A 27,717-nucleotide genomic window follows, 5' to 3' on the forward strand; every position below is an offset into this window, starting at 1 on the left:
TATCGGGCCTCGGTGCTTGACAGTTTGGGGAACCTCTTTAGGAGACGGGGTGAGCGAGAAGCAGGGAAAGAACCGAAGGAAAGGCGGGTAGTTAAGATGGCGGCCTCCATGGAGTCGTCCACCGCTGTGTGAGAAACCGCTTTTCGGTGAGAGCCGCCTCAGACGAAAGGGGGTGTGTGCGAGGAATTGAGGGGGTCCCCTTCCCGCTCGGTGACTTCTTCCCACCGCACCCTTCCCTGGAACTATGGCTTCGGTCGTGTCGCCCGCCAACTCGCCAGCGGTGCTTCTGCAGCCCCGCTGGAAGCGAGTGGTGGGCTGGTCGGGTCCCGTGCCCCGACCCCGCCACGGCCACCGCGCGGTGGCCATCAAGGAGCTCATCGTGGTTTTTGGCGGAGGCAACGAAGGGATAGTGGACGAACTGCACGTGTACAACACGGGTGAGTGCAAAGCCCGCTGGGTCCTCGGATCCTTCCCTCCCTCCATCTCCTCCCTCTCCCTCCTCTTCCCTCCTTCCATCTCCTCCCTCACTACCCTCTTCCCTCCCTCCCCATCTTTCCCCCACTTCCCCTCCCTCCTCCTTTTTCCTCCCTCCCTTCCTCCCTCTCCTCTCTCCCTCCCCGCTCCTACTCCCCCTTCATCCTATCCCTCCCTCTCCCTCCCCACTGTTCTGCTTTCTTCTTCCCTTCGCTCTGCCTTTCCCCGGTCTTTTACCCCGTTCCTACACCCCCGTACTCTCTTGTCTTTGAGGCTTGCGCCTGGTTACTTGAGAGAAACCCCGTAGTCCGACTGGTGAGGGGGAGGGGGTTGTCGCCACTGATGGTGACTTCAGACCGACGCCGTTACCCGCTGGCTGGGGCGGCGGGCGGATGTGTCCCCTTGGCGCAGACGGAGTCCTCCCCCTCCCGCGCTTGTTCCGCTCTTCTTCACCGTCCATGCCCATTCAGGAGGAATGTCAATTTCTCGATTGCAGACCAGGTCTCTTTCTCGAGAAAAAGGGACAGAAGCAGTGTTAGGGATAGAAGCAGTGTTAGTTGATCATCCTTGATTCAACCTGGAGTGCTGTGGGGAATAAGTGAATAAGGGCGCCCTGGGTTATGCCGCTGGGGCCTCTATGCTGCCTCTTTTAATTGCCCCCTTTTAATCTGCGTTCCAGTTGGGGTGAATTTCCTTTTCTGCAGTGGTCTGGGTAGCCTTGTGCCTCCCCTCTTCTCTGAGATTGAGGGGTTTATTCTACCTTCTATGTCTTCCCCCAAAAAGCCTAAGCCCTTGTTAGTCGGGAGGAGTCTCTGCAGAGTATGGCTAATAACTGGTTGGCCTCTGCCCCTTCCCTCATGGGAGCCACATGTTGGCCCTTGCCTGGTAGCTTCTCTGGGGCGGAAACCCTGCTGCTTTCCACCACAGCTTTGTCGCATCCTTCCCCTTGGCGCGGTTTGCACATCTAGCACAAGGCTTGGCCCAAGCTGCCTGTTGACTGTTCCTGAAGGAAAGATGAGCCAGTCTTGTGGAAACTGGCAGGTCTGTGTGAGTTCTATCCCAGGTGAGAGCCTGGAAGACTACAATGTGAGTGGGCAGAGCCCCTGCAACTACCAGGGGCTTCAGGAAGCACCCATTTGCTGTCTGAGGCAGATCTTCCATCGCTTCCTCTTTGCTGGCACAGCTTCCCAGCTCCTTCTACCCTTCACCCCGTCCATCATCCCAGGCTTTAGTGGCCACAGGCACCTATCGGCTTTGAGGGTGCACTGCAAGGACATAGTGAATCTGTTTTGAGCTTCTTTTTTTTGGGGGGGGGCTGGTTCCCAAACACCTTATTTTGGGGGTTGGAAGCTGGCAGAGGTCAGTAGAGTGTGGTTTGGGGAATGGGAGGCTTGAAGCTAGGCTGAGAGGTCTCCCTCCAGCAGTATTCGAGGCTTAGGGTGCCCACAGGCCTCTCAGTCTCTGAGCTTATTGCCCCCTACCAAGTTGACTTGAATAAGCTGGTAGGTTGCTGGTGACCTTTTGCATTTCTTGTCTCTCAGCACCTGTTGCCTCCTGGGAGCAGGGCCTTTCTTAGGGGCCCTGCAGAGGGAGGGGGGTCCATAGTGTTCACGCCAGCCTGGGCAGCTGCAGTGGCAGGAATTAGCCCAGTAAGCTAAGGCCAAGGACAGAGATACAAGTTCTCAGGTGGTAGGGCTGTTTTTAGAGATGCCTTCACCATGAGCAGCACCTTCCTGGCTCCTTGGACAGACTTTCTTCTAAGGCCTGCAGCAGGTTCCCTGGCAGGGAAATACAATTTTAGAAAGTAGGGCAGGGGCCTAATTACAGTCAGCTCCAAAGTCCACTGCAGGCCTCTGCCTTGGCTTCCTGGGGCTTCTGCATAGTCATTAGTTTATTAAAATGAATTGCCCACTTTGGCATTAATTCTTTACCAGTCTGCAAAGATAGGTTAGGTGTTAGAGGCTAACCAGTCTTCCAAAGGGCTGCTTACAGTGAACCCCTGGAATCCGCCAATCCAAGTAGTGATTGAGTCCTTGGACAACTTCTGTTTTTTTTGTTTTGTTTTGGTACTGGGGTTGAGCCCAGGGGCATTCTACCCCTGGGCTACATCCTCAGCCCTATTTTTAAATTTTTATCTTGAAACAGGGTCTCACTAGGTTGATGAAAGTCTTGTTAGTTGCTGAAGCTGTCCTCAAACCCCAGATCCTCCTGTCTCAGCCTCCCAAGTACTGGGATTACAAGCATGCACCACCACTCCTGGCTCTTAGGCAACTTCTCAAAAGAACAACTAACAGACACGGGTCCTGGTTCCTCACTCAAAACAGTGATGTATCCATTGTTTGATGGATCAAGTATGTGCCCATCACTTGGTGGTGCAGAGATCTGGCAGGTCCTGGTGTTGCTCTTGCTGCCTATTGGCCCCAACAGCTGCTTTTTCTGCTTATCCTCATTTTGTTTCACATGGGGTCAGGGCATATTCTTAGGCCTCTTTTTCTAGTACTTTATTCTGCTGGATCAGTCCTAAAAAAGGCTCATCCATTTAGAAGGCAAAGCCAGTCCTTGTTGCTAAGATCGAAGGGCTTTAGGGTATATGTGCAGTTTGCTATCTTGGTTAGCTCTGTAATCTCGGGTGACCAGGGGTAGAGGGTGTAGTTTGTTCACTTAACAGGGGGTATGTGCGTGAGTGTGAGAAAGAGAAAGCAGGTACATAGCCTTCCTCTTTGGGGGCAGTCACCACAGGAGCCAAGGTACATTTGACTAGCCTTTGGGAGATCTGAGTAGCTATTGTTCTTGTCCTCGGGGCATTTTATTTCCATGAAGCAAAGCAGGTTACCTAGAGAGGCTGAGCCAAAGGATTCAAAGCATGCCTGGGAGTGCACCATATTGGGGGGGGGTGCAAGTGCTTGTACAGGTTGCTTTTGCCTCTGTGGCTCTATAGTGTTATAGACTCCTACAGCTGGAAAAAAACAATAGAAAATATCTAGCAAGACTTCCTTGTTTCTGCAGATGAGGAAATTAGGGTCCAAGAGGGGAAGTGACAGGTCCAGGGTCACCCTACCAACTGGTGGCAGAATTAGAATTGGGTGGGAGTGCAGACCTTCACTGGAACTGGAACTGCCTAGCTGCCTATCTTTCAGTTAACAGACTTCAGGCCACTCCCTTAGAAATGCCTCCCTTTTCTTCTGTTCCTGTACCTAACTGGTCACTAAGTTGATCTGGTATCACATCTGTTGCCCCTCCATTCCATGCCCTCCTTGCTTCTTACCAGGCTCTTGCAGCCACTTCCTGATTGGCCCTGCTAGTTTTGTTTGTCGGGAAATCCTGTTCACCCTTTGAGTCCTAGTGCAGATGGCACCTCTTCTGAGAATCCCTTTCCACTCACACCCTCCATCCTCCTTGCTTTGCTGCCAAAAGGTTGAACTTGGTTTTGAGCTTCTCATCTCTGGAAGAAGGCACACAATCTTCCTACCAAATGGGAAGTAAAGGAGGCTGCTCCTCTGTGCCTCCTAGTACAGGCCAGAGTGCTCTGAGATGGCAAATTGAATAAGAAGGAAGATATTCCTTGAATCTGGCTGCTTTGCCACATGGACAGCAGCCTCTAGGCAGGGTCAGTAGGACAACAGCTACAATTGGAACTGGTGATACATGAAGTGGGGTGGGAGGGCAGATAGAATCTGGGCTTCGGTCTGGCTGAGCAGAGGGAAGGTAAAGGATGTAAAGTCTCACACAAACCTGTACATGGGTGGCCTCCTTTCCCCAAGTCCCCCTCTCAAATGGAGGGCAGAGTTGTGCTGGGCATGTCCAGAATGAGGGGCTCAGGGTTGCGTCACCCCCCCCACCACCGAGTGATTGAAGGGTGACTTAAGAGCAACTGTCTGATTTAAAAAATGGAAAGAAGCAGGCATGATGGCACACACTTGGAATCCCAGTACTTGGAAGGCTGAGACAGGAGGATCACAAGTTCGTAGCCAGCCTCAGCTACTTAGTGAGGCCCTGTTTCAAAATAAAGAATAAAAATTAGGGCTGGGTTATAGCTGGGAGGTAGAATGCCCCTGGGTTCCATCCCCAGTACCACACACACACACAAAATAAAGATGGAAAGAAGAGCTTGCTTATGCTCTTCCAGGGGGTGGAATGGGGAGAAGCAGCAATATCTCCTTACCAGGAACTGTACTCCTTGACAGATTTTTGATGGGGTTTGGGGAGGGGCCCTACCTTGCCTGCAGTATTCTAGGAGATCTGTGCCTCTTGGGTCTCATGGAAGAAACTGGTGATCAGGAGGCCCAGGGCATCACAGATCACTTCTAGTCTGGCCAGCCAGTTAGTGACCAGAGTATGATGGGAAAACCACGAGCTGTGCCTGACCACCACTACCTTTCATTCCAAACCTTGACTCCATGGCTATGTGCCTAACTCACCACAGGGTGCTAAGGTGAGTGAGGGTAGCTGGTGGCTGCCTGTAGGTAGCACCTCTGGGTGGCACAAATAGATCTCTTTCAGTCAGTGAGCAACCAGGTTTGTGTCTTTGTTGTACTCTGTGATTTCAAGTGAGTCACATCTCCTGGGCTGTGTGTGTGTATGTGTCTGTCTGTCTGTCACTCTGTCACTGTCACTGGGTATTGAACTCAGAGGCATACTCTGAGTTAAATCCCCAACCCGATTTTATTTCTTGTTTGGAAACAGGGTTTCACTAAGTTGTAGAGAGCCTCACTGCGTTGTCGAGGCTGGCTTCGAACCTGTGATCCTCCTGCCTCCTGGGCTGTATCTTTTTACCAACTGTGAGGGAGCTAGATTGAGGCTGCCTCAGGCTTCAGTTGGCTTTTATCCTGGTAACTTGGATGAAACATCTTGTGTGGGTTGTATGAGGCCAATCTGTGCAAGGCTGATATGCCTGGGCATTCAAAGCTCCTTTTTTTTTCCCCCATTTGTTTTTGCATTAGGAATGAGAGGCTGGGAGCTGGTATCTGGGCAAGCACACACAGGCAGTACAGGCACTGTGCCTTTCCTACAGGAAGATGGTAGAGAGGATGGTGCTAGGCTGCCCCAGTGACTCAGCTAAACAGCTGAAGAGCAGGGCAGCTGTTCCAAATCCACCTGTGGAGTCAGTGGTAGAGAGCTAGGGAGGCACTCTCCTCCCTCAGGCAAGGCCTCAGGGCACAGTGATATGCTGCCTCTGCAACCTTAGGGCTGCAGGCATAGGACTTGGGTCACCCAGAATGCAGTCGGGGTTTTATAAATGACCACGACTAGCCCTCTTTCCTCAAATGCATCTGAATGGGGGGGGGTCCCTCTGCTCTGGTCTAATATATATTTTCTTCTTTCTTTTTCTTTTTTTTTTTTTTTTTTTTTTTGGTGGGAGGGAAGGGACTGGGGATTGAACCCAGGAGCATTCTTACCTCTAAGATACATCATTTTATTTATTTAAAATTTTTAGTATATGTGCTGCCGAAGCAAGCACTTACTTTAAAATTTTTAAATACTTTTTGGTGGTAATGGGGATTGAAACCCCCAGGTGCATTCTACCTCCAAGCTACACTCTAGCCCTGTTATTTTTATTTTGAAACAGGGTTTTGCTAGGTTTATGAGAGTCTCACTACTTGTTGAGGCTGTCGTTGAACCTATGATCCTCCTGTCTCAGCCTCTCAAATAACTCGGATTATAAGCATGTGCCACTATACCCAGCTTTTATATTTTATTTTGAAACATGGTAAGTTGTGGAGAGCCTCACCAAGTAGCTGAGGCTGGTTGCAAATTTGTGATCATCCTGTCTTAGCCTCCCAAGTTACTGACATTACAAGCGTGCACCACCATGCCCTGTACTCTCTTTTTTTATTTTTAAAATACTAAAGCCAGCCGGGTGTGGTGGCGCACACTTGAAATCCCAGTGCTTAGAAGGCTGAGACAGGAGGATCGCACAGGTTCAAAGCCAGCCTCAGCTACTTAGTGAAGCCCCATCAACTTAGTGATATAAAACAGGTCTGGGAATGTAGCTCAGAGGTAGAAGGCCCCTGGGTTCCACCCCCAGTACCACAAAAAATAAAATACAAAAGCCCATTTATTTATTGGTACTGGAGCTTGAACACAGGGGAGTTCCACCTTTGAGCCATATCCTCAGCCCTACTTTAATTTTTATTCTGAAACAGGGGCTCAGTTCTGAAGGTGGCCTTGAACCTGCAGTTCTCCTGTCTCAGCCTCCCAAGTACTGGGAGTACAGGTGTGTTCTGCCATTCTTCCCTATGTCTTTGGGGATGTTAGGGATTGAACCCAGGGGCATTTTACCTTCACCACCCACCACAGCCTCTTTTATTTTTTATTTGGAAATAGGGTCTCACTAAGTTGCAGGCTTTCCTAAGTTGTTGAATCTGGCCTCAAACTTGCAATCCTCCTGCCTCAGCCTTCCAAGTACTGGAATTATAGTAGTATACCACCACACCTACCTTCAAATATATATTTCTTTTGTGGGGGAGGGATGGGGATAGAACCCAGGGACATTCTACCTTCACCCCCAGCCCCTTTTAATTGCTGAGAGCCTTGCTAAGTTGCCAAGGCTGGCCTCAAACCTGCAATCTGCCTGTCTCAGCCAAGTACAGGGATTACAGGCATGTGCCACTATGCCTAGCTTATATTTCTTATTCTGTCATAATATCCCAGCATCTCTGTGTGGAAAGGCAGGCTGAAGAACAGAGGCAGCCCGGATAGGTCCCCAGAAACCTCTCGCATCTCCTCCCCACAGGAGTACCCTGACACCCCCCCCCCCAAGTCAGCTCTTAGTGATCGTGGTCTTGACTCTAAAAACCCTTGTCCTGATGAAGCCCATGCCTGGAGCCAGGGCCACAGCACTTTCCCACAGCCTGCTTGCTGAGGTCTGACTGACTGTGGCATACAGAGTTGCCTTTGGCCTTCAGTTTGGGATTTTAGGAGAGAGAATGGTATATTGTCTGATGAATAGCCTCAGACATTTTCCCATTGCTTTCTAGAAAGCCCTGGTGCCACAGGTATAGGAGACATGATAACCTGGGTTAAGAAGCCTGTACCCCAAGCAGGCTAGGGAAGGGTGTGATCCCTAGCCGGAGGCCGCACCCTTCTGTCTTGCGCTCTCCAGAGGGAGCCTGGTGGTGCCTGGGGTCTGATTTGCCCTTTCTTGGTGGCTTCACTTCCCCACCCCCAGCTAGAAAGCATGAGGGGCTTTTGAGAAGCTTTTATCACAGAAGCTCTGCTGCAGTTGCCACCTCTGGCTTGAGAATGTTCTGGAGTGGCGTAGGCGTGGTGGGGTGGAGTGGGGGAGGGGAGCTGGCGCTGCCACAGAGCCTGTGGACCATCACCTAGGAGACAAGAACAGCGGGGAAGTCAGAGTAGGAGCAGAAACAGAGAGGCCCAGGAGGTCAGAGCAGAGACTTGATTTTTTCCCCAAGCTCTCCCAGCCAGCAAGACAGGGCCAGCCCTGGGCCTCCTTTGCCTGCTTTTGGTCTGCCTGCACCGAGGGAAGGCACTGGCCTGTAGCAGTTGTTATTTTGGCTACTGAAAGGTTGCAGGCATGGTCTCTGGCTATCTTGATTCTGTGGTGAAGGCAGAGAAATGTGGGCTCTCAAGAGGATGATTATGGGGCTCCAGAGAGGGCATTTGGAGTATAGGAGTTTATTGGTAACGATCCTTTGAAATGTAGGGGAAGGAAGTTAGTGTGTAGATTACCAGAAATTGATGGTTTTTCTTGGATGGTGACTTTTTGCTTGCTCAGATGACCTTGATGAGGAGGGTGGTCCCAAGCAGTAGTGCCAGGGGTCTGAAGTCTGAGTGGACTGAGGAGGAGGTAGGGCTTCCCAAGAAACAGTATGCTATCTCAGCTCTTTTTTTTTTTTTTTTTTTGTACTGGGGGTTGAATGCAGGGGCATTCTACCTCCGAGTTATACCCCAGCCCTATTTTTTATTTTGAAACAAGGTCTAAGTTGCAGAGGGCCTTACTAAGTAAACTGAGGCTGGCTGCAAACCTGTGATCCACCTGTCTCAGCCTCCCAAGTACTGAGCTCTTCCTTTCTCTAACTACATTTGAAGGCTAGGAAACTTGGGGAATAAGAGGAATGAGGACTCAGGTTCTAAAAGCTCTTGGATCTTTTGAGTTCTGCTTCTTTTGTTTTTCAGCAACCAACCAGTGGTTCATCCCAGCCGTGAGAGGGGACATCCCTCCAGGGTGCGCAGCTTATGGCTTCGTGTGTGATGGTACTCGCCTACTGGTGTTTGGTGGGATGGTGGAGTACGGAAAATACAGCAATGACCTCTATGAGCTCCAGGTAATAAAGGGATATAAAACCCCTGGGACCTGCCTCCTCTACAGGCCTGGGTTCTCATACTACCTTTTGGTCTCTGCATGACACCTTGTAGCACTCCTCACCATAGCAGCTTAGGGGATTGAGATGGGCAAGGCATTAGAGGAGACCACTCACAGCCTGCTTGCTCCAAACTATCTCCCTATACCACAGATGGCTCCAGGTCCCCCATTCATGCCTTCTCAGCCCATGAGTCAAATCTCCAAGTCTTGATTTTGCAGGCAAGCCGATGGGAATGGAAAAGACTCAAAGCAAAGACGCCCAAAAATGGTCCCCCTCCATGTCCTCGGCTCGGCCACAGTTTCTCTCTTGTGGGCAACAAATGCTACCTGTTTGGAGGTCTGGCCAATGATAGTGAGGACCCCAAGAACAACATTCCGAGGTGAGACTGTCTTTTTCTCTGTGGGACCACACAGGTGTGGGTCTTCTTGTTCAAGAACAGGACTTACTGGAATCCTCCAGTTAGATGTTCCAGCTATCCCCACTGCAGTCATGTCCCTTTCCTGTGCTCAATTGTCAAATGAGAGAGTGGTACTAGGTGCCCTCTTAGGAGCTTTCTGGCTCTGAAATCTGAAACCCTGAGACCTTGTAGAGCTTTGCTTTAGGCTGGTCCATGCACCTCAGACCAAGTTTAAAGCTGGTGCTTTCTTCTCAGCCTTCACTGCTTACAAGTTTCCTGATGGGTATTTTCCAAGGCTTGTAGCCAAGGGCCTTTCTGTCTGGAGGTAGTCCCATAGTCCCATGCCAGCATCCCCTTAGTGCTCTAGGGAGGCCCTTGTATAATGCCCGGCTTTGTGTGTTCAGCAGTTTAGAAGGGCCTGCCGCTAGGCCTGAACTTGAGACAGCCACGTGGCCTCATAAATCCTGTCCCGCTGTTCCAACTGGATTCTCTCTCAGGAGATTTTCACAGCATCTTCCTTAGGGGCAAGGGTGGAAGAACTTGGAGCTTACATGGCCTTCGCCCCTTGATGTGTTAGAATGTCTGCTGTTCACTGATAGCTAGCCATTAAGGCCTCCAGTGTCTGGAGTTGGAGGCTTGCCATAACTGATCTTTCTTCATCAGGTACCTAAATGACTTATATATCCTGGAATTACGGCCAGGCTCCGGAGTGGTAGCCTGGGATATCCCCATCACTTATGGAGTCCTGCCCCCACCCCGGGAGTCACATACTGCCGTGGTGTACACTGAAAAAGACAACAAGAAATCCAAGCTGGTGATCTATGGAGGGATGAGTGGCTGCAGGCTGGGGGACCTCTGGACCCTGGATATTGGTAAGCTGCTGCTGTTGCTATTCCAGTAACCTCAGAGCAAAGCATGTAGCCAGGCAGCTGGCCTTGAGGGTGACCATCATCATATGGTGAAGCCAGAGTCACAAGGAGCCAGTGCCCACCCCCCTTTGCTCTTTCCATTCTTTACAACAAGGTAGAGCAAGATGCTTGACAGTCTGTAGGTTTGGGGGCTGTTATCTTTGTATTGTACTGGTGGCATTCCTTTTTCTTAAAATTCAGTTGGCTGAATTGGTTAGCTGGCTTACAGGAGAACAAGGAGATTGAGATTTGTTCCTCAATTTGGGGAACATTAGTACCCATCAACCTGCCAGTAGTTGGTCTGTATGTGGAATAATACATCCCAGTCTGTCTATTACCATAAAATTGGTTGTCCAAGCCAGGCATGTGGCACACGCTTGTAATCAGAGTACTTGGGAGGCAGAGACAGGAGGATTGCAGGTTCGCAGCCAGCCTCAGTTACTTAGGCACTCTGCAACTTAGTGAGACCCTGTTTCAAAATAAAGAATAAAAAGGACTGGCGAAGCCAGGCATGGTGGCGCATGCTTGTAATCCCAGCATTCAGGAGGCTGAGTTGGGAGAATCGTGGTTCACGAACAGCCTCAGCTACTACTTAGGCCCTTTGCAACTCAGTGAGACCCTGTTTCAAAATAAAAAAAAAATAGAAAAAAATAGGGCTGGGGGGATGTAGCTTGAAGGTAGAATGCCCCTGACTTCCATCCCCAGTACTGCAAAAAAAAAAAAATGGTGCTGGGGGTGTGGCTCGGGGGTAGAATGTCTCTGGGTTCAACTCCCAATACCACCCCAAAAAAGGTTGTCCATGAACCTTTTAGGCCTTTGGAGCTACTCGGTCTGGTAACCCAGTGGTGACATCAGAAGTGGTTGAAAGAGATTGCCAAGTACAGATTTCTGGAAGGCCAGCCGACAGGAAAGTACATGTTGGCTATATTACTCCATAGATCAGAGTCGGCATTCAAAAGAAACAGTTGAGTGCGAGAGAAACTTCACAGGGTTTCCTGAAACATGGTCTGTATTGTTGATATGGCATGGGGATAAGTGTTTCATGAAAAGCAGGCCGAAGAGTGAGCTGTACACTCCTACCCCAGCCCTGGGAGCAGTGCTGCTTTGTAGCAGGCATTCAGTACATTTTGGAAGAAAAAGCTTACTAGCATGGTGAAAATGACCTGGGAAATGCTGGAATCTGGTTAGTAGGACAACATTCAGACAGCCTTCTGTGGGCTGTAGGGGGACCAGGGATGCAGTTCTCGTATTAGGTCAGAACCTGCCTTGCCCATGTCCAGAGATTACCCTCTCTGCATGATCCACTGTGGATAACCAGCTCTCTTTTCCATCTCTGCACAGAGACTCTGACATGGAATAAACCCAGTCTCAGCGGAGTGGCACCCCTTCCTCGCAGTCTCCATTCTGCAACTACCATAGGAAACAAGTGAGTGGCCGTACTTCTCTTCCCTGGCCTGGTCCTGCCCTCACCCCAGAAGAGTTTCAGTCAGTTCTGTTGTGACAGTCTATGAGGCCTAGGAAGCCTATTTCCGGCTGGGCCAGCATTCAGCAGCCCTGTTTTTCAATTAAACCCTGGGGAAACCCAGAGAAGACAGATTCAGGGTGGAGGGAACCACACAAAACGACCTTTCCTGTGCCTGTGAGGCTTCCATCCATCAAGGATATGAACTCTTCTAGGTCTTTCACACAAGCAGCTATCTCTGATTGCCAAGGTACTCAAGGGAGTCTAGGGACAGTGGAGATGAGTCGTAGTTGAGCCGAACAGTGGTCTCCTGTTGTAAAGGTGACCGTTTTTGTGAGGACTGAGCTACCAGGCAGGAGTGGGCTGTGTCAGAAGGTTTTATGCAGCTTAGGGGACTCCTGGGGAGATCAAGAGGACCAAGCACATTTAGCACTTGGAGTAGAAGAGGTGGCCTCTTGCTTGGCGCCTCCTCTACAATCCTCTGCTTTTCCCTTCCTCCTCTCAGAATGTATGTGTTTGGTGGCTGGGTGCCTCTCGTTATGGATGACGTCAAAGTGGCCACACACGAGAAGGAGTGGAAGTGTACCAACACGCTGGCTTGTCTCAACCTGGGTATGGCCTCCTTGGGCTCGGAGTGGCCTGCTGGAGGCCGACCCTCCTCAGCCCTGAATGCTGTGTGGGGGTTTGTGGGGAGCGAAGTAGGGCCCATGGCTCCTTCTAGAATCCACCAGAAGTATACACTGGGTGGAGTACTCCAAAGCAGTGCTCTTCTTTTTAATTATTTGAATAGGTGCATCAGTATATATGATGATACATCCAAAAGTCAGAAAGCATGTTGAGTGCAGAGCCCTCCCCTTCCTTTCTTCAAGGTTGTACGTCCCCTTCAAGGATGCTTGTACACACTCAGGCAGTAGCTGTGCTTCTTATTTACTATATTATAGAGATCATTCCATGTCCCTGCACAGTGAGCAACTGCATTCTTTCGAATTGCTATCGTGGTGCTGAAACCTGTACAGATGCTGCTCCCATGAGTATCCTTGCACCATTTGCACTCATGTGCGAGTGTATTCAAAGGGCAAGCACCCAGAGGTAGGTAGCCAGGTGCAATGCTATGCGGGCCTGAAGTCCCAGCTATTCTCGAGGCAGAGGCAGAAGAGGGTGGCTTGAGCTCAGGCGGTTCAGAGTAAGCCTGAGCAACACAGCAAGACACTTTCTTCAAAAGAAAAAACCTAGAGATAGAGTTGCCGTTAGATGTTGCCAAATTGCCCCACATACAGAGCCGTACCGGTGTAAAGACACCTCTGGCAGTTTGAGTTCCTGGAACCTGTCCCTTGCTCACCCTAAGCCCCAGCTACAGTGGGCACAGAACTCAAACTGCCAGGCACCATATGTTTTAAGTTAGTATTTCTCTGACTTTTGAGGATGTGTACTTTTTCTTAAAAGTCCTTTTATTGGTCTCCTGTAATTTGTGGTCCTCTTTGCCTGTCTCTGTCTATGGGGTATATTTGATGTGTAAAGGAGTTAAACCTTTAGCTATACCTTTTCTTTTTCTTTCTTTCCTTTTGTTTGTATTTTGAGGTCCAGGAGAGTAAACCCCACTGACCCACATCCCCTTTTTTAATTTGAGACATTTGCCCAAGTTGGCCTTAGCTTGTGATCTTCCTGCCCCAGCATCCCAAGTCACTGGGATTATAGGCACACAGTATACCCAGCTTGAGCTGTACCTTTTGAATATTTTCCTCACTGTGTGGTTTATGGCTTTTTTAAATATTTGTTTATATTTTTTGTGATGCTCAGGATTGAACCTAGGGGTGCTCTACCACTGAGCTATATCTTTTGAGACAATCACTGAGTCGCTGAGGCTTGCCTCAAACTTGTGATCCTACTGCCCAGCCTCCCAAGTAGTCAGAATTACTGGCATGTGCTGCTACCTGCAGTATGGTTTATTTTATATGGTGCTTTTTGCCATACAGAATTGGTTTTGTTTCTTTTCTGTATAGTGTGTCGACGACTTCCTGGTTATAATTCGCTGTCTCTGACATGAAAGGACGAGGGGCTACTGGAAATATGGGGGAGGGGAGTTTCTTCTGCCCTCCCTGCTGACCTCTAGCACTTGCCTTGACCCCTAGACACCATGGCCTGGGAAACTATCCTGATGGACACACTAGAGGATAACATTCCCCGTGCTCGAGCTGGCCACTGTGCAGTTGCCATCAACACCCGCCTATACATTTGGAGTGGGCGCGATGGCTACCGCAAGGCCTGGAATAACCAGGTGTGCTGCAAGGACCTCTGGTACCTGGAGACAGGTAAGTTACCATACAGCTCTGCCCTTACCACTCTTAAACCTGAAGCTTGCCTCTCTTCCCCACCATACCAGTTTCATTCTCTTATAGAAAAACCACCACCTCCGGCCCGGGTACAACTGGTACGAGCCAACACCAATTCCCTGGAGGTGAGCTGGGGGGCAGTGGCAACAGCCGACAGTTACCTTCTACAGCTCCAGAAATACGACATTCCTGCCACGGCTGCTACTGCTACCTCCCCCACACCCAATCCAGTCCCATCTGTGCCTGCCAACCCTCCCAAGAGCCCTGCCCCAGCAGCAGCCGCACCTGCTGTACAGCCGCTGACCCAAGTAGGCATCACGCTCCTGCCCCAGGCTGCTGCCGCGCCTCCAACCACCACCACCATCCAGGTCTTGCCGACGGTGCCAGGCAGCTCCATTTCCGTGCCTGCCACAGCTAGAACTCAAGGTAAACCAGGGGGCTAGGGGCTTTGAGGGCAGAGACCACTGTCGTGGTTCATGAGGGCTGCTAGACAGTAGCCTAGCTTTGGGCTCATCACAAAGGAACATGGGGGATGGGAAAGTTCAGTCCTGCTCACAGAGACTGCTCTTAGTGCACAGAGAGGAATGGCATATAAAGCACAAGCAGGTCAAGAAGCAGCTCAGATCTATGCATGGGCTCAGCATAGGGGCAAGGGACATCATGTGAATTATGACTTGCTGATGGCCAGTACCTTTTCTCATCAGGTGTCCCTGCTGTTCTCAAAGTGACCGGTCCTCAGGCTACAACAGGAACACCGTTGGTTACCATGCGACCTGCCAGCCAGGCTGGGAAAGCCCCCGTCACTGTGACCTCCCTGCCTGCTGGTGTGCGAATGGTTGTGCCCACTCAGAGTGCCCAGGGGACGGTAAGGACCTGTCACTCGGCAGGGCCAGGGGAATAGAGGCAGATCTTTGTGGTGACTAAGTAGAATAAATAGAACTCTGGCTAAGTTTGACTCCCACCCTGCTCCTGTATAGTGCATTGTATGCCTTACCTATCTGTCAAGTGCTAGTGGTGAGGTTTCTGGAAGGATTGATAATGCTTCAAAAGGACCTAACGTATGTGTGTGACGGTCAGGACTGCTGCTTTTTTGTGTGTGTGTGGTACTGGGGATTGAACCTAGGGGCCTTCTACCTCTGAGCTGTACCCCAGACCAATTTTGTTTTTTATTTGGAAATGGGGTCTCACTAGGTTGCGGAGGGCCTCACTGAGTAACTGAGCCTGACAATGAATTTGCAATTCTCTCTCAGTCTCCCAAGTACTGGGATTAAAAGCCACCACAGCTGGCTTCTCAGGGCATTTTAAATGTGGGCTGACCGGGGCCTATCAGAAGTGAGCTGTATCTAGTTCTTATAGAGATTGAATTCAGGGCCTTGTGCCATGCTCAGCATGCGTACTAGCACCAAGCTTATTCCTCCATCCCTGGCTCTATGGTCTTTAAGAGATCTAGAGTGCCTGGCAAACTTCCCCCAGTGGGGTTGCTGTGCCTGCTCATTGGTGGGGTTCTTACTGTTTGGAGCCAGGAGAGGGACCAACAGTAGGAAAAGACAAGGGACACTGCTGGTCCCCTTAGTCAGTTCTGGGGAGGCCATGGAGCAGAGAGGATGCAGGCAGGCCCCACAGCTCACATGCCCTATGCTTGCTCACCACAGGTGATCGGCAGCAGCCCGCAGATGAGTGGGATGGCCGCACTGGCAGCTGCCGCCGCTGCCACCCAGAAAATCCCCCCTTCCTCAGCACCTACAGTGCTAAGTGTTCCAGCAGGTACCACCATTGTCAAGACTGTGGCTGTGACACCTGGCACGACTACCCTCCCAGCCACTGTAAAGGTGGCCTCTTCTCCTGTCATGGTAAGCATCTGCTTCTGGTCACTGTGAACAGACAGACAAAAAACGTCACTTCTGGGCTTTGAACTGTACCTGAGGTCATTGGTTCGCTGGCATGAGCTGTGATATAAACAGTTACATTTAGGGGTGCGTTAGCCTGAGGCTAGATTCATGGCCAATTCAGGCTGCTCCCTGGAATCATTGAAGGAAAGGTAAACCAAGCTACATGAGGCCAGGGAGTGGCAGTGAGCAGTAGAACCACAACCAGGTCTCTGCCCTGCTCATCACTTGGCTCTGTTCCCCAAGGTGAGCAACCCAGCCACTCGCATGCTGAAGACTGCAGCTGCGCAAGTGGGGACATCTGTCTCCTCTGCTACCAACACACCTACCCGCCCGATCATCACTGTACATAAGTCGGGGACTGTGACAGTGGCCCAGCAAGCCCAGGTGGTGACTACAGTGGTAGGCGGGGTCACCAAGACCATCACCCTGGTGAAGAGCCCCATCTCTGTCCCAGGAGGCAGTGCTCTGGTGAGTGACAGGCACCACTTGGCTGCGTATGACAGCTGCCAGGCCATGGTGACCGCCAGGGCTGACTTGCTGCTCTGGGCCACTTCCAGTGGAGTCCCAGCCTGGGCCATGCCCTTGTTTGGTTTCCTGATCACTCCTTGCTCCATCCTTTCCTTTTTAGATTTCCAATCTGGGCAAAGTGATGTCAGTGGTCCAGACCAAACCAGTTCAGACTTCAGCAGTCACAGGCCAGGCATCTACAGGCCCCGTGACACAGATCATCCAGGTGAGCTCTCACCCCCTCCTAAAAGTGACCCCTGGACATGAGCCCATAAGCAAGAACAGGCGCTGGACCCCGGAGACAACTTGTGTCCCTGCCTGTGGAAGATCCCATGAGCATGTGTGGCTCAGAGTCCTGCTACTTGTCTCATCACCCACCATATACAGAATGTTCCCTGAGCTACTTAGGCTGCCACTGGAGAGTGGCCAGAGCAAATGTTCTTTCCTGGCAGTGGTGCTCATTCAGCCACCTACTTCCCCGTTTCAGACCAAAGGGCCCCTGCCAGCGGGGACGATCCTGAAGCTGGTGACCTCAGCAGATGGCAAGCCTACCACTATCATTACCACCACACAGGCCAGTGGGGCGGGGACCAAACCCACTATCCTGGGCATCAGCAGCGTCTCCCCCAGCACCACCAAACCTGGCACAACCACCATCATCAAGACCATCCCCATGTCAGCCATCATTACCCAGGCGGGTGCCACAGGTAGGGGCCTCCCCATATACCAGTTCCTAAAGGCCTTTGCTAGTGAGTACCTGGCAGGAGACAGGAGTAGAAAGAGGAAGTGAAGGACAGTTCACATGTGCTCTGTTTTTGCTTTGTTTTTTCTCTTTTCTATTCTTCCTTTTCCTCTTTTTATTGGTTTTAAGATGTGTAAGGAGACAGAGGTATGACTCTGATCTGTAGTTCTGTTTTAATCTCAAAGCAGCAGGGGTAACTGCTTGAGAAGGGAGGTCAAGGGAAATGGGACATGGAAAGTCCTCACAGAGCCCTCTTCCCTGGACCCTTCTCTCCTATGCAGGTGTGACCAGCAGTCCTGGCATCAAGTCCCCCATCACCATTATTACCACCAAAGTTATGACTTCAGGAACTGGAGCACCTGCCAAAATTATCACTGCTGTTCCCAAGATTGCCACTGGCCATGGGCAACAAGGAGTAACCCAGGTGAGGCACAACTGGCCTTTTCTTTACCCTGGTCTCCAGTATAGCGCACCCAGCAGGGCACATTTGTCCTCCCGACAGATCTGGGAGGGGCAGCACAATCCAGCCAACCTGAGAGTAACGCTAGCGGCACTTTGCTCTGGTGTTCTAGGTGGTGCTAAAGGGGGCCCCTGGACAGCCAGGCACCATCCTTCGCACTGTGCCCATGGGGGGCGTTCGCCTGGTCACCCCTGTCACCGTCTCTGCCGTCAAGCCAGCCGTCACCACATTGGTTGTGAAGGGCACCACAGGTGTGTAGCCCACAGGCCAGGGCCACAGCAATGGCTGGGCTCGGCCCCTACAGTCTCCTGTGGCCACCTCCCCCATAGTCCAACTGGGGGAGGATGGCAGGTACTCTCGGGCCTTTTGTCCCTGGTGGCTGCTGTACTCCAGAGCTCCCAGTCCCCCCCAGCCCTGCCCATGGAGAGATGCTGCTGGAAAAGAGGTGGCAGCAGTAAGCTTCATTCTACCTCTGCTTCCCTTCCTGTAGGTGTCACAACCCTAGGCACAGTGACAGGCACTGTCTCTACCAGTCTCGCCGGAGCTGGAGGCCACAGCACCAGTGCCTCGCTGGCCACACCCATCACCACACTGGGCACCATCGCCACCCTCTCAAGTCAGGTGATCAACCCCACTGCCATAACTGTGTCAGCTGCGCAGACCACACTGACAGCTGCCGGTGGGCTCACCACCCCTACCATTACCATGCAGGTAGGATGGGGCCTAAGGCTGTGCCATCCCACACAGCACACCGTACCCACCCCATGTGAGAGATGGGAGGATTGGGCCTTTCTCCAGAAGCTGGACTGCTATGTTCAGCCATGTGATTTTTTATTTCATTTATTTAGCAGTGCTGGGAATGGAACCCAGGGGCATTCTACCTCCAAGCTGTACCTCCAGCCCTATTTTTTATTCTTTATTTTTGAAACAGGGTCTCACTGAGTTACAAAGGGCCTCACTAAGTAGAAGTAGTTGAGGCTGTCCGCAAACCGTGATCCTCCTGTCTCAGCCTCCCAAATGCTAGGATTATAAGTGTGCACCACCACACCCAATTCTTGTTTTCTCAAGCTAAATTCATGGAAGTAGAGTATCATCTTGTTGCTGGCCATTGTTGACAAGTTCCATTCCCTGATCAAAGGCATGACTCCAGGCAAACCTCTTCTCTGGGCCCTGCCCTATCATCCCTTCCTGGTCCCACATTGCAGTGCCTCTCCCCTGATCTGAGGAAGTCTGTCCCTGGGATCAGAGGGCAAGCTGATCTTGGCTTTGCCTAGGCTGCTTAGAAGCAGAGCTCGTGGTCCCAGGTAGTGTGATGACAGTGCAGGCTGATGGGAGGGATGGTCAGATTTGAAGTCCTATGACCTATGACACTAACTTCCTGGGTTTCGTGTCTCCCCCAGCCTGTCTCGCAGCCTACCCAGGTGACTCTGATCACAGCACCCAGTGGGGTCGAGGCCCAGCCTGTGCATGACCTCCCTGTGTCCATTCTGGCCTCACCTACTACAGAACAGCCCACAGCCACAGTAACTATCGCTGACTCTGGCCAGGGTGATGTGCAACCTGGCACCGTGACACTGGTGTGCTCTAACCCACCCTGTGAGACCCACGAAACAGGGACCACCAACACAGCCACCACCACTGTTGTGGCTAACATGGGGGGGCACCCACAGCCCACCCAAGTGCAGTTTGTCTGTGACAGGCAGGAGGCAGCTGCTTCTCTCGTGACTTCAACTGTGGGGCAACAGAATGGTAGTGTGGTCCGTGTCTGCTCGAATCCACCCTGCGAGACCCATGAGACGGGCACCACCAACACTGCCACCACAGCTACTTCCAACATGGCTGGGCAGCATGGCTGCTCCAACCCACCCTGTGAGACTCATGAGACAGGCACCACCAGCACCGCCACCACGGCCATGGCCAGCATGGGTGCTGGTCAGCAGCGAGATGCCCGGCGTGCCTCCAGTGCCCCCACTGTGGTTCGGATCAGTGTGGCTCCTGGGGTGTTGGAGGGAGCTCAGGGCTCTATCAAGCCCCAGTGCCAAACTCGCCAGACCAGTGCAACTAGCACCACTATGACTGTGATGGCCACTGGGGCCCCGTGCTCGGCTGGCCCTCTGCTCAGGCCAAGCCTGGCACTTGAAGCTGGTGGCCATGGCCCTGCTTTTGTGCAGTTGGCCCCTCTGAGTGGCAAAGTTGGCCCCAGCAGCAAGGACATGCACCCAGGGCGCCAGCTGGAGACGCAGCACACGCACACAACCAACACCCCAACCACGGCACGCTCCATCATGGGCACCGGCGAGCCAGGTGCAGCTCGAGGGGTTCCTGCATCTGCCTATGACAACATCCAGACCAGCTCACCCAGTACCACTGTGACTGTGACAGCCCTAGAAGCCCTGCTGGGCCCCTCAGCCACCGTGACCCAAGTTTGCTCCAACCCGCCGTGTGAGACCCACGAGACGGGCACCACCAACACCGCCACTACCTCCAATGCAGGCAGCGCTCAGCGGGTGTGCTCCAACCCACCCTGTGAGACCCATGAGACCGGGACCACACACACAGCCACCACCGCCACCTCAAACGGGGGTGCTGGCCAGCCTGAGGGTGGGCAGCAGCCCACCGCTGGCCGCCCCTGTGAAACACACCAGACCACTTCCACTGGCACCACCATGTCAGTCACTGTGGGTGCCCTGCTCCCTGATGCCACCTCTGCCCACAGGACCCTGGAGTCCGGCTTAGAGGCAGGGGCAGTACCCATCACCTCCCAGGGTGGTGCCACATTGATGGCTCCTTTTCCAACCCAGAGGGTATGCTCCAACCCCCCTTGTGAGACCCACGAGACAGGCACTACGCACACAGCCACCACTGTCACCTCCAACATGAGCTCCAACCAAGGTGAGTAAAAGCAGCCTGCCTTGTGTTCCTGTTCCTCAAATCCCAAGGATCAGAGCCTTAAAGGAGAGATGGCAGAAAAATCAGTCCCGAATTCATTTGATGCTTTGGCATCTGATTTACCAATGGGGTGAAATGGGGATCTCGGCTGTGTCTGTTGTGGGGACAGTCTCCTCTGGTCCTCCCTTAATATCAGAGCCCTGTGGTGGTAAAGCCAAGCAGATGCCAACCAGTCTTGTGCCTGTCACTTTCACAGACCCCCCACCAGCTGCCAGTGATCAGGGAGAGGTGGAGAGCACCCAGGGTGACAGTGTAAACATTGCCAGCTCCAGTGCCATCACAACGACCGTGTCCTCCACGCTGCCTCGGGCAGTGACCACTGTGACACAGTCTACACCAGTTCCAGGCCCATCAGTGCCGGTAAGAGCCTTTTTACTCCTGCCCATTCAAGTTTGGCTCATGTTGTTCCAGAGTTGGGCACCAGATGTCGCTCTTTTGCCAGGCACCATGCTGCTGTGGATTTCTTTTTCAGACCATAAAAGGGCAGCCTGTACTTGAAGGGGTGGAGCCACCACAGTTCTCAGCCACTCTAAGGCGATTTATCTCTGTGGCTGCTTCTTGTAACTTGTCATTTCACTGAAGCCAATAAAAGTGAGACAGGAAGAGTCTGAGTACCCTTCTGCCTACACTAGGAAACCTCTTTGAGGATGGGTTAGACTTGATCCTCAAGGGTCTCTTCTCCCTCTCACTGTATCCCTTACACTGCTCAGTGATCTCTCCCCCTTAGCATAGGGTCAAGATAGCCTGTCACAAATGCCATCATAGGTCTACAGGGAAAGATGAAGGCTATCTTGCTTTTTGGCCCCACTGCCTGGTCCTGGCCTCCCTCTCCTCCCCTCTGACGGGGGCTTCTCTCCCTTTCTAGAAGATTTCATCACTGACTGAGACTACCCCAGGGGCTCTGACTTCCGAAGTCCCCATCCCAGCCACGATAACAGTGACCATAGCCAACACAGAAACTTCTGACATGCCCTTCTCTGCTGTTGACATCCTGCAGCCCCCAGAGGAACTCCAGGTCTCACCAGGGCCTCGCCAGCAGCTGCCGCCACGGCAACTCCTGCAGTCTGCCTCTACACCCCTGATGGGGGAGTCCGCCGAGGTCCTGTCAGCCTCCCAGACCCCTGAGCTCCAGACTGCCGTGGATCTGAGCAGCACAGGGGACCCATCTTCAGGCCAGGAGCCTGCCAGCTCAGCGGTAGTAGCCACTGTGGTGGTCCAGCCACCGCAGCCCACACAGTCTGAAGTAGACCAGTTAACACTTCCCCAAGAGCTGATGGCCGAGGCCCAGGCGGGCACCACCACCCTTATGGTAACAGGGCTCACCCCTGAGGAGCTGGCAGTGACTGCTGCTGCCGAAGCAGCTGCCCAGGCTGCAGCCACCGAGGAAGCCCAGGCCTTGGCCATCCAGGCAGTGCTCCAGGCCGCACAGCAGGCCGTCATGGGTAGGTGCCAGCCAGGAGCCCAAGGGAAGACAGGCCCCTTGGGAGGAGTAAAAGCCCCTAGATGGAAGGCTAAAGTGGCAGGTGAAGAGGACAGTTGAGAAGGCCTACTTCTTGAAGAATGGCACGGTGGGCTTTGGTTGCACTGGGGCTGACACCCAGGAAGGAGGCAGAGGGCCATGGCTGGGGATAAAGGCTGCCAGGGCCAGCTTTTGTAGCCACAGTAACTGAGTGAGACCCCATTTCCAAATAAAAAAATAAAATAGGGCCAGGGATATAGCTCAGAGGTAGAATGACCCTGGATTCAATCCCCAGTGCCACCCAAAAAACTGCTAAGGAATCATCTCTGGGGTGGATTTTGGTCCTCTGTCAGGGATACTTCCTGGCCATTGGGCCAGGCGTGGTAGTATTCCTGTTGAATGGTATTTTTTTTTGGTCCTGGAGCAGGCACTGGGGAACCCATGGACACATCTGAGGCGGCAGCAGCTGTGACACAGGCAGAGTTGGGTCACCTTTCCGCAGAGGGCCAGGAAGGCCAGGCCACCACCATACCCATCGTGCTGACACAGCAGGAGCTGGCTGCTCTGGTGCAGCAGCAGCAGCAGCTTCAGGAGGCCCAGGCGCAGGCTCAGCAACAACACCACCTTCCCACCGAGGCCCTGGCTCCAGCCGACAGCCTCAATGACCCAACCATCGAGAGCAACTGTCTGAATGAGCTGGCCAGTGCTGTCCCTAGTACTGTGGCCCTGCTACCTTCAACAGCCACCGAGAGTAAGCAGGGCCCCCACCTTGGCTTTGAGCCCTGCCTCTAGGGCACTTAGTCTGTTTGTGAGAAAAGTTTCCGTCCTGTGGGTAGATTGATGCTAGAGTGGGTGAGTGGGCAGGAGGTAAGCAGGGAGGTGAGGGTGGCATAGGGGTGCCAGGAGGTCCTGGCCCCACTTTGAGCCAGGTCTCCAGAGCCTATCCTACTGACACCTTCTTTCTTCCCAGGCCTAGCTCCATCCAACACATTCGTGGCCCCCCAGCCGGTTGTGGTAGCCAGCCCAGCGAAGCTGCAGGCTGCAGCTACCCTGACTGAGGTGGCCAATGGCATTGAGTCCCTGGGTGTGGTGAGTCAGGTGTGATGGCACCCTGGGGAAAATAAGGGTTTTGTATCTTCAAGCTCTGAGGACTGAGGGCCTGACATCATCTCCCCATTTCTGTTTTTCAGAAGCCAGACCTGCCACCCCCACCCAGTAAAGCCCCTGTGAAGAAGGAGAACCAGTGGTTTGATGTGGGGGTTATTAAGGGTACCAATGTAATGGTGACACACTATTTCCTGCCACCAGATGATGCTGTCCCATCAGATGTAAGTGTCCCCAAGAGCTGGTACCCTCAGGTGGGAGGATCTTAGCTGTGAGGCAAGTATTATAAAAACAGGTCTGGCTCCGTGCTATGAGAGGGGCTCATGGGTAACTCCATCTTTGGGCCTACTTAATTGATCAGAAAACCTGAGGACATCCAGGTGGAGACCCCTCCCCCTAAGGCAGTGGGAAAGAAAGTTTTTAGTCTTTCTGACAGTGCCTGTCCTCAGTCAGCCTCACCTGACCTTGCTACAAAGGGGCAGCCAACAGTGAGCTCCTTCTACTTTCCCCCATAGTCTCCATGGACCTGCAGTGTTCCCAGGATGGGAAACAACACTGCTTGCCCCCAAGCTGCCTTTGGTTTTAGTTTAATCTTTGTGGTACTGGGGCTAAAACCTAAGCAAATGTGGTATTTTTTTTTTTTTTTTTTTTTGGTATTTTGCTAATAATGCTAAGCAAATGCTCTACCACTGAGCTACACTCCAAGCCCTACTTTATTTTTTATTGGAAACAGGGTCTCACCAAGTTGCTGAGGCTGTCCTGGAAACTGTGATCCACCTGGTTGAGCCACCTTCTTGACAACAAACTTTAGCCATTATCTTCTCCTGTTTTTCCATCCTTTTCCCCTAGGATGACTCGGGTACTGTCCCTGACTACAACCAGCTGAAGAAGCAAGAGCTGCAGCCTGGCACAGCCTATAAGTTTCGTGTTGCTGGCATCAATGCCTGTGGCCGGGGGCCCTTCAGTGAGATCTCAGCCTTTAAGACATGTCTGCCTGGTTTCCCAGGAGCCCCTTGTGCCATTAAAATCAGCAAAGTGAGTCTTACTGTGGGGGGTGGCCTTCAGTCCCTGTGTTGGTCCTCTGCCTGCTGTGAACAGAGCAGCCCTTAGCTGAGCATATAAGCACAGCTTTCTGTTTGTGCCTGGAGAGACACAAAATCAGGGCCCAGGTGGGAATCCCAGGATGGCCCCCAGATGTGGGTGTGGCAGCTGGGCCCATTCTTGGTGGACAGAAGCTACTGCCTGGTGGATAATGTCGAGAATCTGGCTTCTGGTGCTGGTTTTGTCATCAATTGCCAGAGTGACAGGGAAGAATTCCTTTCTGTTCCCCACCTTTGGCTTCCTTCTCTGTAACCTGGTACCTCATTTTCAGTGAGCAGCCACTATGTGCCGGGCTCTGCATTGTTCAACATGTTTTTTGTTTTGTTTTTCTGGTTCTGGCAGGGGATGGAATTTAGGACCTCAAGGGAGCTGCACTCCAGCTCTTTTTTATTTTATTTTAAGACGGGGTTTTGCTAAATTGCGCAGGTTGGCCTCAGACTATGATCCTCCTGCCTTGGCCTCTCTAGTCACTGAGAATACCACTGTGTGTCACCACACCTAACTTCAACACGAGGTTTTTTGGTTTTTTGTTTTCTTCCTAATTCTAAGAATCATCCCAGGGAGGTATGAGTCCTATAGTTAACTCCATTTACTAGATGCAGAAGCCAAGGCACCAAGAAGCTAAGTGATATGAGTCATATGTTAAGTAGTAGAAGGGGATTAGGAAAGCTTGAGTTCCAGTTCATTTTATTTTTTCTACTTTGTGCCAGATATCTTGAAAGTTCTTTGAATTCTGATATGTATTACCTAGTGCATTAGTGGGAAAAGGCTCATGTTGAGGTATAAGCAGTCAGTTCTGGAAACTTCTAGTCCCTTTCTCTGAGCACAGCAGGGTGGGCTGAGGCCACGTTGGCCAAAGAAGGCAAAGCGTGACACGTCTATTCTGGGTTCTAGAGTCCAGATGGTGCTCACCTCACCTGGGAGCCGCCCTCTGTGACTTCTGGCAAGATCATCGAGTACTCTGTGTACCTGGCCATCCAGAGCTCGCAGGCTGGTGGTGAGCCCAAAAGCTCAACCCCAGCCCAGCTTGCCTTCATGCGGGTGTACTGTGGGCCCAGCCCCTCCTGCCTCGTGCAGTCCTCTAGCCTGTCCAATGCCCACATCGACTACACCACCAAACCCGCCATCATCTTCCGCATCGCCGCTCGCAATGAGAAGGGCTATGGCCCAGCCACACAAGTGAGGTGGTTACAAGGTAAGTGGCATTTGTGGGACTCCGGGGGCAGCTCTTAGGGAAGGCAAAGAAGCTAGCTGGGCACAGTAAGGATGTTGGTAATGATCTGGTATAGGAAGTGTTCCATTTGAAACATGTTGTCTTTGTTGTTCTTGTGTATGCACAGCTCCTGTGGGAGCAGGAAACTAGTGGGACAGGGTACTCTAGCTTTGAGCTAGATTTGGAGCTTTTAATGTGGGGGCATGATGGCCCAAGACACTACAGAAGGATCACAGGGTCCTCACCTTCTGTGGGGATGCAGGGAAGTTTCCCTGGCCTGTTTGAGGTGAGGAGGACTGGAGGGGAGCAAGCACCTTGTTCTGAACTTCCAAGGATAACAGAGAGGTGACCAGGACCATGGCTAGGGGTTCAGGGTCACAAGTGCATTTCCTGCTCTTTGCCTGGCTGCTCACCATACCCTCCCTGTTCCTTTTAGAAACCAGTAAAGACAGCTCAGGCACCAAGCCAGCCAGCAAGCGGCCCATGTCCTCTCCGGAAATGTAAGTCGAAAGCACCTTTCAGGAACCTTTTGGGACTGGGGGTGGAAACAGTAGGGCTCAGCCTGTCACCAGTTGATTTGGGATTAGATCCATGGGGTGTCTAGCTGTTAGGACCCTCATTAACTCTCACTTTTCCATTTTCTAAGGAAATCCGCTCCAAAGAAATCGAAGGCAGATGGTCAGTGAGAGGAAACTGACCCGCACCTGGATTCTTCTCCAGACCCCCTCTGCTTCAGGGGCCACCTGCCCCACCTGCCTGGCGATGCACTTCACCCTCACCAGCCACTGGCCGCCATTTGCAACCCCCCACCCCTCTCTGTTTTTACAGTAACCTGAAGAAAGCACATTTTTACCATTGCTGTTAGGAGGAAGGAGAAGGCAGATTGAGAAGAACTGTGAACAGGCCAGATTAGTGCTCCTTCCTTCTCCCAGCCAGCACCAGCCCCATCCCTAGGGCGGAGGGAGATTGAAGAATTCATAGACCTTTGAGGGAAAGAAAGTCAAAGGAGATAGAAAGCACCCACACTTGAAAGCCTGCACATGTTTTGAAGTTCATCGCCCTTGGTTAGAGAGGCAGCCAAGGGCTGGGTGGGGGTGGGGGTAGGAGCCTAGGGAAGGCACCCTCTTGGGCTCCTCCTTGGAGAGGCTTCCTTGGCGCCCTGACTTGGTGTCTGTCTGGTTCTATTTTGTTAACCCTTGTGTTTCCAGCCGTCTCCTGTGCCCTCCTCAGGCTTAGCCAGCCCCATCTCGCTCAGCGAAACCACAGGAAGCTTATACATCTTCTCTGAGGCCTTTGTGCTCCATCTCTTTCTGCTTCCCCTTTATAAAGAGAAGAGAAAAGAAGGAAAAAGAAGAACGAGGGGAAAGAAGGAGCCCTATGGTAGCCTGAGCAGCAGCTGTGCAACCCTCCTGACCCGGGCATGGAGTTGCCCCCCCTACCCCGCCCCCCAGTGAGCCTGGCTTGAGGCTGGGGGCTGCTTCACCAACTGCTGCATTTGTTGTATTTTTTTTTTTAAGTTGAAATTGATGAAGTTAACATTTTTATTGTAATTTTAGCCTTAGTGTGTGGGGTTTTGTCCCTTTCTGTTGTTGTTATTGTTGTTAGCTGTGTACAGAATGTTTATCTTTTCTCTTTTTCTTTCTTTTTACTTTTTTGTTCCTTTTTTCCTCCTTGGCTAATTCTTGGCAGGAATCTTTGGAGGAGAAGTTGGGGGCAACTGGGGCAGGAGAGGTATGGAATCTCCCACATGGGACTTGGTGGTGATGGTTGCCCAGCCCAGTTGCCTATTGCTAGACCCTGCCCTCTGCCCCTTTCCCTGTCCCCAGGCCTCTAGGACAAAGAAAAGGTGAGCTGTCAAACCTCACTGTGGTGAGCACCTCACACCTAGTGGGTCAGGCCTGAGGGAGCTTCAGAGTGGTCCCCGCCTCCCTCATAATCACTGTCTCAGAGACTGAAGCCCTGTGAACAGCAGGGAAGGGACAGAGAGAACGGAAACTAGGTTTCCTTGAAGGCAGCCCTCTAGGGCTGGTGAGCAAATGCAAGGTGTTACCCAGAGGAAAGCCAGGTCCCCTGCCCCAAGGTCCAGACTTGGGGAGTCAGCACTCTGTTTGAATTTTTCTGCCCCATACCCAAGCTTTAGGCAATGAGCAAGGTTTGCAAACAGGTCACCGAAGGATTTAAAATGAGCAGCCAAGATTTTCAGTCCCATCTCTTCCTGGAGATGTGGTGGGAAAGGGGCTAGCCCCCCACCTCTGGCCTGCACCCTCCGGGGCCTCTGGTTTGTTGTATTATAGTATATTTCGCTGTGGAAAATGTCACGTTTAGTCACCTTGGAGCCAACCCGCCTGGTCCCATTGTTTTACCCTATCCCTTCTCCCAAGCGCCCTTTGATTTCTCT

At 52.1% G+C, this 27,717-nt stretch overlaps 1 protein-coding gene across 3 annotated transcripts; it reads left to right on the forward strand.

The window, feature by feature from the left end:
• Window positions 1-244: 244 nt before the first annotated feature.
• HCFC1 (host cell factor C1) lies at window positions 245-26,005 on the forward strand (the record flags this gene model as incomplete). Of its 3 annotated transcripts, none has more annotated exons than XM_080718477.1 (26): window positions 245-437; window positions 8,611-8,759; window positions 9,017-9,177; window positions 9,859-10,067; window positions 11,445-11,529; window positions 12,071-12,177; window positions 13,695-13,874; window positions 13,962-14,321; window positions 14,600-14,760; window positions 15,548-15,745; window positions 16,028-16,252; window positions 16,413-16,517; window positions 16,779-16,998; window positions 17,315-17,457; window positions 17,606-17,744; window positions 17,984-18,204; window positions 18,894-20,385; window positions 20,639-20,802; window positions 21,308-21,884; window positions 22,326-22,652; window positions 22,872-22,990; window positions 23,092-23,229; window positions 23,855-24,040; window positions 25,001-25,301; window positions 25,756-25,819; window positions 25,966-26,005. In XM_080718477.1, the coding sequence occupies 26 exons, from the start codon at window positions 245-247 to the stop codon at window positions 26,003-26,005; spliced, it is 6,264 nt and encodes a 2,087-aa protein (XP_080574603.1). The 3 variants fall into 3 exon arrangements, with proteins under 3 accessions (XP_080574603.1, XP_080574604.1, XP_080574605.1); XM_080718478.1 differs by having other exon boundaries at window positions 22,329-22,652; XM_080718479.1 differs by having other exon boundaries at window positions 21,440-21,884; window positions 22,329-22,652.
• Window positions 26,006-27,717: the final 1,712 nt, after the last annotated feature.

The sequence above is a fragment of the Muscardinus avellanarius genome (assembly GCF_963383645.1).
Source record: "Muscardinus avellanarius genome assembly, chromosome: X".
In the NCBI taxonomy this organism is placed as follows: Eukaryota; Metazoa; Chordata; class Mammalia; order Rodentia; family Gliridae; genus Muscardinus; species Muscardinus avellanarius.